The sequence below is a fragment of the Pygocentrus nattereri genome, chromosome 21, assembly GCF_015220715.1.
Source record: "Pygocentrus nattereri isolate fPygNat1 chromosome 21, fPygNat1.pri, whole genome shotgun sequence".
In the NCBI taxonomy this organism is placed as follows: Eukaryota; Metazoa; Chordata; class Actinopteri; order Characiformes; family Serrasalmidae; genus Pygocentrus; species Pygocentrus nattereri.
This window is the reverse complement of record NC_051231.1, coordinates 34,222,549-34,233,370: the sequence shown is the minus strand read 5'-3', so window position 1 is coordinate 34,233,370 and position 10,822 is coordinate 34,222,549. Positions and strand designations below refer to the sequence as shown.

Sequence of the window (10,822 nt, the reverse complement as noted above, 5' to 3'; positions counted from 1 at the left end):
CAGTTACAGACTGTAGTCCATCTGTTTCTCTGATACTCTGTTACCCTGTTCTTCAGTGGTCAGGACCACCATGGACCCTCACAGAGCAGTTACTGTTTGGGTGGTGGATCATTCTCAGCACTGCAGTGACACTGATGTGGTGGTGGTGTGTTAGTGTGTGTTGCGCTGGTGTGAGTGGATCAGACACAGCAGTGCTGCTGGAGGTTTTAAGCACAGTGTCCACTCACTGTCCACTCTATTAGACAATCCTACCTTGTCCGTCCACCTTGTAGATGTAAAGTCAGAGACGACAGCTCATCTGCTGCTGCACAGTTTGTGCTGGTCATCCTCCAGTCCTTCATCAGTGGTCACAGGACGCTGAGGTGTCCATCAGGTGTGTCTGATCCACTCGTGCCAGCACAACATACACTAACACACCACGACGTCAGTGTTACTGCAGTGTTGAGGATGACCCACCACCCAAACAGCACCTGCTCTGTTTTTCTATTTATTAATTATGATAAATGCCTAAACCGTAATAACAGCAGCCAAACGATGAGTTTGGGCCTTTTGTTTCACTTTTTCATGAAAATAATGTTTATATTTTCTAACAACATCAATAACAGGTCAAATGTGTGTCTCCACCGCGTCTGATGAGCTGATAAAAACGCACACGGACGCCGAGAGCAGGCAGGAAAAATGTATTAACAGGAAAAACAGCAGCACAAACACTCACTGGATATATTTACAGACACACACGGCATTCCGAACAAACAGGGACCCCTCAACACCCCCACCCACCAGCTCCTCCCTTCACAGGCCTGCGCCTTCCTTCGGCCCAATCACAGCTGATCCAGACACAGCGCTCCAACACGGAGAACCCCAGCGCGTACCGCTCATCTCCGGTTCCACACCATCACTTTCACCGTCCACCACCAACCAGAGACATCCAGCCGCAGCCCTGCTCGACAACAGGCAGGCCGAGAGAACAGCCAGCTGAGGAACATTCCCAAAAAACACGGTTCTTCAAGGGTTCTTTCCTAATTTCACACTTAAATGGTTCTCTGCATGGTGAAATGGTTCTTCAGATTGACAGAGAATGTGCTGCATATCAAAGGGTTCTGCTATCGTTACAAGCCTGAGATCATAACACCAATAGAAGACCCCCTTTTTGGTGAACCATATACAGCTCGTTCTTCATCAGCTTGTAGAACCATTTAAGCATGAAACGTTTTATTGTAGAACTCTAAATAGAACCATTCCATTTACTCCAGAACCCTTAGCTTATTTTAACATTACAAGCATCATAAAAACAAAGTTGGAGATCAGGACCAAGAAGGCTCTGCGTGACTCAAAGGTTCTTTATGAGCGTTCTACAGATTGATGGAAAATGCGCAAGAATGTGCTAGACAGTTCTATGTAGAACCTTTTTTGAAAAGGGTTCTCTATGGCACCCAAAAGGGTTCCAATCTTCCAAGCTTGACACCGTAATGACAGAAGAACCATTTTCACCAAGTTTCTATACAGAACCACATACAGTTCATTCTCCACCAAGCTGAAGAACCATCTCATGACGCAAAGAACCTTTTATCATGCAAAGGGTTCTTGGAGTGTTCATGGTTCCAGATAGAACAGTTTTCTTTGCTAAAGAACCCTTGAAGCTCCATCTTTAAGAGCGTACAGTAAACACTGTGGGCTCATTTGCATATTGCAGCTTTCCAGCTGTCAGAACTGCGAAGGCCGAGATTAACGAGCGTCACACTGTGCAGCCGTGACATTCGTCCAGACACCCTGAAGACACCAGGCTGCTACAGTATAAACTCTGCAGGTCAGTAAAACTGGACGCCTGGACTCTGCAGGTCAGTAAAACTGGACGCCTGGACTCTGCAGGTCAGTAAAACTGGACGCCTGGACTCTGCAGGTCAGTAAAACTGGACGCCTGTGCTGCTCTGGGACTCTGGAAAAACGGCACAGGTGCGCTGTGATTGGTTGAGGGGGAGCCGTTCACTGCAGCTGAGTGATGCGTGAGAAGACACCCGGCGGCTCTTTCCCGTCGCCCAGCGCCACCTGCAGGCCCTCCTGCTGCCGCGCCCGCGCCAACGTCGCCAGAGCCCGAAACGTCCGCGGCTCCGTGATCGCCAGGTCACTCAAAACCCGCCGGTTCAGCTGGACGCTGCACTGGAACGGAGATTTAAAACGCATTAATACCCAATCAATGTCATTTAAATTCACTTATTAATGCAACAAAAATTTCATTTACAGTTTCCCCACCTGCCCCACCGCCCACCCCCCACCCCAACCGTAGCTGGTAGAAGTGACACGAGTAACAGATCAGAAGCTACGCCACTGAAAAACACCTGAGCGAGACAGACAGACACATTAGCCAAATCAAGACCGCTGCTGACAGACACGTCTTGGCTGACCAGAGGGGTAAACTGGACCTACACTACACTAGATACACTAGAACGATTCCTTTATATCTGTTTCTTCAGTGGTCCAGCGAACCCACAGTGGACACAGCTTACGCCGAATTCTGGACTAAACCGCAATGTCAGTGTTGTTCACCTTTAAAACCTCATTTAGTCTAAACGCAGTCTTAGTCTGCACAAACAAACCTCTCAATTATTTTCAGTACCTACTATGAATTATTCAGTAATTACTATTAATTATTCATGATCTGCTATGAATCATTCAGTATCTTCCATGAGTTATTCAGTAATTACTATTAATTACTCAGTAAGTACTATGAATTATTCAGTAATTACTATGAATTATTCATGATCTGCTATGAATTATTCATTATCTGCTATGAATTATTCATTATCTGCTATGAATTATTCAGTACATACTATGAATTATTCATTATCTGCTATGAATTATTCATTATCTGCTATGAATTATTCATTATCTGCTATGAATTATTCAGTACATACTATGAATTATTCAGCAGCTGCTAGGAATTTCATGGTGAATATGTAAAATACTCACTTGTACCAGATTGTACATCAGAACTGGATATTTCATTCCGTGCTCGCGGGAAGCTGCAGCTATGCGAGAAATCCACAGCTAGACGAGGGAAAACAGCAGAAACGCAGATTTGAAAAACAAGCACTGCAACTGGAGCACCATAAAAAATTCATGTATCAAAATAATATTAGTTATCAAAACCCTCTCACCGTTCTCATGTTGCGCCGCTTCGCTTTTCTCGCCTTTGACGCGTAGACGAAGGCCCTGCGGACCGCCCGGACCGCCAGCTTGTAGCATCGGTTCTTCCTGCCTCTGAAGTGCTGCCAATGGGAAACAAGACGTGTTCAGAGCGCCGGCTAGAGTACCAGGTGCTGCTGAGGAGCCGCTGCCTTTACAACACAAGAATCAGCCGTATGCCTTTATTTGGACCTGGACAGGCCTGTTTACACACCTGTTTACACACCTGTTTACACACCTGTTTACACACGTACATATTCAACACAACGTAAGCGGCACGTTTGATTTGTACTGAACGCACTAAAGGAATGAACCCGTCTTTTCCTCCGTTCCATTTTAATCACTAAAAGCTCCTGGTTCCTTTCTCTGCTGCCGAGTCGGTTTAAATATGATCGAGCCCCTCACGCTGGAGAAGACCCCAAAAAGACAAGAATGGAGTCTAAGACCTTCAGTTCATACGCAGGTAGATGCTGGATGGACTAAGAAGCTCCAACATATTGATAAACACAATATAATATAAAGCAAGCTGTGCTGTGTTGTGTAAATTATCGCGATAACGGTCATGCACAGCTCTCTGAGCACATTTTAGTGCTTCTCCTGCTTTAACACACCCACAGTAGCTCAATAATGGGCTGTTAATGAGCTGCTCAGGTGGACCAGGTGTGCTGGGAGCAGGTGAACAGAACCAGGGGTGCTCTACTCCACCTGCTCCACCTACAGCCTCCTGACTGTAATAAACTGTGTGTCAGTACAGCAGTAAATCATGTATTAGTATCTAAGAGCTAAAGGGTGGCTTGATTCTTCAGTTCCTTACTGGAACTTTCCGGTCCACCTTAAATGAAGCAGAAACTGCCGCATTCTAACGGATGTTCAGGCTCAGGACTGTAGCTATCGCGGCATTTAAGGTGGAACGGAATATTGAAACAAGAAGCCAATTTCAGCCTCGTGTTTACAGCCATGAGCTCCACTCTGCTGGTTCTCCTGGTTCTCCTGGTTCTGCTGGGGTTTTATTGGTATGAATATAGCAGTCTAATCTCTCACCCGCGCATTCTGCAGCAGCTCCTGCACCTTCCAGTAGCGGTCAGGCCCTCGACTCCGTGTCCAGCAGGACAACGTCAGAAACACCATGATGTTCTCCAACAGAGACCCCAAACTAGCCGAGAGGGTCTGACCTCAGTCTCCACTGCGGAACAACGTGACTGCGCTCCGCACTGCGCATGCGCGGCACAGTAAAAGTCCCCTGAAGGTCATCGCCTTTATTCCTTCACAGGTCTTAAAAAGATTTAATACGCAGTGTAAAAACAATAATTGTGTGAAAAAGTCTCAGTAATCATTTAATGTTCGCGTTGTAAGAATTTAAGAATGACTTAATAATATTTATTGTTCAATGATTTCGGTTCAGGATCCGGAGATCAATGTTATGCAAGTGCAACTCGAATTATTCAATTTTCTATTATTCAAAAAAAAAAAAGAAAGAAAAGAAAAAACGTCATCAGACTAACAAGCAAGGCTGTGTTCTCAGGTAAATCCCAGGTGACCCCTTTAAAAACATCCCGCTATTATATAAAACACAAATATTTTATATATTACTGTACTGCAGCTGTAAACTACCTCATCTGTACATTACTGTTATTATAGCACTGTAACACTAAACTACAACTCCAACGCTTTATTTCATACGTGTATATATGTGCGTCTGTATATATATGTATATGTTTATATGTATGTATTTGTTTTATGAACAGGAGCTAAATGGAGCAGATAAGGCTGGAATCTGTTCAAGCACACAAAACTACATTTTTTTGTGTAATAGTGATAAAATTAGTAGCAACATGATAAAGACTCAGGTTGGACAGTAAAACAAAAGAGCAAAGGGTCATGGGATTTGCAGTTCAGTTATTTTTCACAGTGAAACAGCTGCTGAGTTTGTATTTCTGTGGCCACAACATGATTTTTAATCCGCTGTTGAGCACCGAAACGAACGCACCCAGCAGATGGTGCAGCTCCCAACTCCATGATAAGATGGATGGATGGATAGACAGACAGGCAGACAGACAGACAGACAGACAGACAGACAGACAGGCAGACAGACAGACAGACAGACAGACAGACAGACAGACAGACAGATAGACAGACAGACAGACAGACAGACAGATAGATAGATAGATAGATAGACAGACAGACAGATAGACAGACAGACAGACAGACAGACAGATAGACAGACAGACAGACAGCGCTTCAGTAACAACACATAATTATACAAACTATGCAGAAAAATACAAAATAGGAATAAATCTAGACAGAAGTTAAAGCACGAGAGGAATAAAGTATCTATTTATATATTTACATGGCGTATGAGACGGATTCACTGTACTCGACTGACTTTGAGCTGCAGCAGTGTTTACAGTGAAAGTGTGGTTACAGTAACAGCTGTGATAGACTGCACTGTGAGTATTGATCAGAGAGGAGACGCAGCGATGAGGCTCAGCTCAGTTCAGACAGCAGGAGATCAGTACCGGCTCCGCGGTGAGGAGACTCGCTGTGGAGCCGTATAGCAGCAGGTAAAGACCTCACACGGCCTCTTTAACACAGAGCGGCTGGAACAGGCGCCACTGAACGAGCTTCTCCGTTCATCCAGTGGGTGTGAGGTGTTGTCCAGGATGGCTAGCAGCTTGTTGAGGGTCCACTGTTCTGCTACAACCTCCAAAGAGTCCAGCTTGACTCCCACAGCACAGCCAGCCTTCCTGATAAGTTGAATTTATTCAGAGCAGTGTTGTTAATGCTGCTGCCCCAGAACACAGCAGGGTAGAGTAGAGCACTCGCTACAGCAGACTGGCAGAGTCCACAGGAGCTTAGCGTCCACACCAAAAGACCTCGGCCTCCTCAGGAGGCTTTGGCCTCTCTTGTGCACTGTGAGAGTTACAGCTCCAGTCCTCCACATCAACTCCATCAATCGTGACTGCTGACAAGGCAGGTTTGGACTTCCTAAAGTCCAGCAGCACCTCCTTAGTCTTACTGATGTCTAGCGGCAGCTGGTTCAGCTTACACCAGCCAACATGTCCTTCACCAGCTTCCTGTATTCCTCCTCTGTCCGTCCCTCATGCACCCCACAATGACCTCTGTGTTGCGCCTGAAGTCAGACAACAAGAGCAGAGCAGAGACGACAGCTCATCTGCTGCTGCACAGTTTGTGTTGGTCATCTTCTAGTCCTTCATCAGTGGTCACAGGACGCTGCCCACAGGACGCTGCCCACAGGACGCTGCTGGCTGGATATTTTTGGTTGGTGAACTATTCTCAGTCCAGCAGAGACACTGAGGTGTTTAAAAACTCCAGCAGCACTGCTGTGTCTGATCCACTCAGACCAGCACAACACACACTAACACACCATGTCAGTGTTACTGCAGTGCTGAGAATGACCCACCACCCAAACAGTACCTGCTCTGTGAGGGTCCATGGGGGTCCTGACCACTGAAGAACAGGGTAACAAAGTATCAGAGAAACAGATGGACTACAGTCTGTAACTGTAGAACTACAGAGGGGAACTGGACGGTCAGTGGAGCGTAGAAACAAGGAGGTGCTCATAATGTTGGTGACATTCTGTATAAATAAAAATAATGCGTGGCCACGCCTTATTAACACGTGGGAATGAAAACCTCCTAAGGCGTGGCCATGACTTAGTAAGGTGTGGGAACGAGATCACGGCTTACAAAGTCGTCGGCACGCATTAGGATCTCGTTCTGCCGCTTTACTAATTCGTGGCCACGCATTATTTTTATTTATACAGGATATCACCCGCGGGACTCCATACATACATATTTAATGGTAGTGTTTATATATATAATCTGTCTTATCACGTCAACAAATAACAAGTAATAATAAAAAACAGCCAATAAAACAACGACAGGCCTGATCCCGCAGTGGCTGATGGGCCGGTGGCGGACAGCGCTGTACAGTCAGCAGGCAGTCAGTCAGTCATGGCGGCGCTGTGTGTGTGCTCGGCTCGGCAGGGCGCTGCGGCTCTCCGCTCCTCCACCGGCCTTCTGGTGAGACTTACACCCCCAGCACCCTCACCTCACGCCGGCTACCGCTTTACAGCTGAACGCCAGTAATATAAAACCGCCACGACGCGTTTTCCCTCCGTTATCGAGGTCTTTAGCCCGTTAGCTTAGCCTAGCCTAGCCTAGCCAGGTCACCGGCGTCACCTTTAGGCGGCTGTGCTGGACAGTCCGCACGCGCGGGTTCCGGTCCGAGCTGCAGGATTTCCAACCTGTCCAGCTCCTGTGACCCCGAGGGCTGTGGGGGTGTTCTGTTCTACCCGGGTGGCGAGCGAGGGAGCCCTGACCTTTACCGGCTCGGCTCGGCTCGGCTCGGCTCGGCTCGGCTCTGCTCTGCCAGAACCAGAACCAGAATAAAGAGCTCAGAACTGAAAACTGCGCGGGACCGGCCGCGGCAGGAACGGCTGGATCGGCCTTTATTAAGCTGCTGCGCGGCGAGTGAAGCCTGAAGTGATGTAACCTCCAGCATGTCGAGTAGGACGACGGCCCGAGCAGCGAGTAAACAGCGCCTTCATACAGTCAGTGGGGACAGTAACCGAGTACCTGAGTATCCGAGTAACTGAGTAACTGAGTAAATGTAATTAGTCTCTGTACTTTAGTATTTTTGGTGTATCTGTACTGAAGTTTCTCCGTTCTGGGCGACTTTCTCCTTTCACTCCACTACATTTCAGAGTCTAATATCCGACTTTTTCCTCCTACATTTTGAGAAATCTGTCGTTCCTTTTGGTTTCTGTGTGTATAAAAACGTAACATGTCAAAACGAAAGAAGCGCAAAGCCAGAGCACCAATCAGGGCCCAGCGGTCACTTTGTTTAGAGCTGGTTTTGACCTGTTGGTCATACCGACCCAGTGCAGCACGCGGTTCAACGTCAGCGCAGCAGCGTAAAACTTTGGGAGAGTCTGTTCAACATAAATGATGAACTAACCTAACTTTGTGTAAATAGAGCTCAATATAGAAATATGTCCACATATGCAGTCGAGACTGACGCGGCTTTTTTCTGAATTTCTACAAACACCATTTCATTTTATAGTAAATGAGTTTGGGCTGGTTTATGTTTATGAACAGACGCCTACAGATCAACATAGTAAAGGAGCTCATCTGTGATCCTGAGTTTAAAGCCAGTTTTTATTCAACTTAAACTTGGAACTAAGTTGTAAATAAATCTGAAACTGAAACTTTGCTTGTGTGTAAAAAGTGATTTCAGAGCCACTCGGTTCTCCCTGATGGAAACTGTTTACCTTCAGTGTTTTGTGCTTCTGATCATTTTAATAGACGTCAGCGTCACTAATTAATGACGTTCTATTAAAAGACTGGTTTACCAAGAGAGACGCTGGAGGACTTTCACCTGAAATGAGTTCATGAAGCCAGTCTGGTTATAAAAATGATAACAGGACATCAGAGCCAGAATTACTCTTTTAGTACTTTTACTTTATACTTAAGTACATTTGAAGGTAAATACTTTAGTACTTTTACTCAAGTGGAGGTCTAAAGGGAGGAACTTCTACTTTTACTGGAGGGATATTTTACCTTGGGGGTCTCGACTTTAACTCAGGTACAGGGTTTGTGAGCTTCATCCACTGCTCCGTATAGAGCTGGGCGTTATGGTAAAATCCAGTGTCACTGGACTGTCAGCAGTTTTTTGATCTCTCTCTCTCCTTGTTTATTTTTTCTGATGTGATGTTACAGCAGACAGAGCTAAAGGAAATGTATCAGACTATGATTTCAGTCACTTATATTCAACGTTTTTGCCCTAAAAATCTACTTAAATGAGACTAATGATGTCTAACATGCAGCTGGGAAGTGGTTTTAACCTCTTTACTCTCCAGGGTGTGTTTTGGTTTGTCCGTCTGAATTTACTTGGCCCAAATCATGAGGCGGATTATTCAGTAACTGCATGAAATAAATGTACATTTTTATTTATTTATTTATTGTAAAAGCCCCTCAAATGATCAGAACGTGTGTTTTATTATCTCCACGTATCACTATATACTTACAGTTCACTGCTGAAGGCCAAAAATCTGCGCCGCTCTTTGTGTTGTTCTCTAAAAGTGATGTTTCCAGAGCAGATCACTGAAGAGACGCCGTCTGTTTATAGTTTAGAGCCCAGATTTGGGGAAAAACGGCTCGACTTTCAGTAGAAAAACAAAGTTCAGCTTCTTTTATTATAAGGGTTTAAAATGACGTCACCGTCTATTAGACTGGAGAGAAGAGCTACAGCCTCACACGACGCCCAGCTTCTGAATGGAGCTTATGGAGTATGAACGTTATGAGGAACAGGACCGAGTGCGGTTTGGACCCACCGGTGGTCTCGAGGAGCTGAAGAGGTTAAATGCTGATGATCTCCACGATGTGCTCAGAAGGAATATTGAGATGTGATTTATCACAATAACGATAAATACCGTCTCGTTGCCGGGCTCTACCCTCATCGCCTGGCCTTCCAGGCCGTGCTGGAGCTTCTGGTTCTAGTTTAGTTTTTGATTTTGCTCAACATGGAACGCTGATCTACATGGCTGGTGTCAGCCGTGGTGCTGTGCCATATATTTATATCGCACTCAGAATGCTGCCAGAAAAACAAGCTGTTGGGAAACTTTCCAAGTGGGAATTGGGAGTTTCCTCAGGCAGAAACTGGAAATTTCCCAGTTTACACTTGGTCACCTCAGAGGTCTGCTGTGTCCAAATAAGGAACTCCCTTATTTCCACACTTCTCTATAGGGAAAAAGATGAATGGCATTTATTAAAAAATGCTGTTTTAGCAAGTTGTGGTCAATGAATATGTTCCAGAGCTGGTAGTTTTGTCCAGTCTCATAAGCTCTCGGCAGAAAGCTGGCCAGGCCTAGAACGGCCTACTTTGTCAGGAAGGGGCCATTTCAATGACATGCAAAACGACCTGAGCCTGAAAAGCTGATTGTTCAGCTGAAAACAACTTGATCTGTTTTAAAAACAATGCAGTGAGTTAACGTTAAATAAATAGAGGAAGCAAACTGACCGCAGGGCCAGTAGAGCAAGATGGAGTGCCAGTTAAGCAGTAGATCCCGAGAGGGAGTGCGTTATGGTGGAATACCATCCCGGCTGTGATCTGGTGTCCGTAGATCATCCCAGCCGTGATGTTATTGGTGATAACTCCCTCCTCCAGTGCTCTACTGCTTTAATACAGCAGTTAAATAAATACAGTAAGAAATGAATAAACTGGCCGTGAACACGGCTTTAATATGTTTTAATGTTCAGCTCCTTCCTCCTAATTATAGCTCCTTAACGAGCAGCTCGTTACTACGTCAGAGTAACGAGCTCCGCCTACTCGCTGCTCAGCCGGCAGTTCGTTCTCCAGCTCCTTACACTAAATTCCCAAACCGTCGTCACCACTGAGCAGCTTTTCAGTCGGCAGCTGTGACAGAAGAACAGCTGAACAACCTGGAATCAGCCAGAAATGAACCCAACACCATTCGCCAGACGTGTCTGATCTTCAGAGTCGGACCAAATCAGACTGAGCCGTAAAACTGACCCAATATCAGGTTCAGCTCAGTTTTTGCCAGGTCATGTTGTTCCATGCTGGCCATCTTAAGACTGACCTCACCAAAATACCCCAC

The 10,822-nt window shown here is 45.7% G+C and overlaps 2 protein-coding genes across 2 annotated transcripts in view; one reads left to right on the top strand and one right to left on the bottom strand.

Moving 5' to 3' along the window:
* Window positions 1–665: 665 nt before the first annotated feature.
* Window positions 666–4,421, bottom strand: mrpl20 (mitochondrial ribosomal protein L20). The gene is made up of 4 exons (XM_017687581.2): window positions 4,225–4,421; window positions 3,156–3,266; window positions 2,968–3,045; window positions 666–2,157 (listed from the first exon to the last, which is right to left on the bottom strand). Exons 1-4 carry the CDS (start codon window positions 4,309–4,311, stop codon window positions 1,984–1,986), a joined length of 450 nt encoding a protein of 149 aa, XP_017543070.1. The 5' UTR covers window positions 4,312–4,421; the 3' UTR covers window positions 666–1,983.
* A 2,678-nt stretch (window positions 4,422–7,099) lies between these two features.
* Window positions 7,100–10,822, top strand: part of sdhb (succinate dehydrogenase complex, subunit B, iron sulfur (Ip)) — a 19,365-nt gene continuing 15,642 nt past the window's right edge. Inside the window, exon 1 of the mRNA XM_037532518.1 lies at window positions 7,100–7,226. Within this exon, the coding sequence (XP_037388415.1) occupies window positions 7,158–7,226 (69 nt within the window). The 5' untranslated portion in view covers window positions 7,100–7,157. The remainder of the gene's footprint in view (window positions 7,227–10,822) is intronic.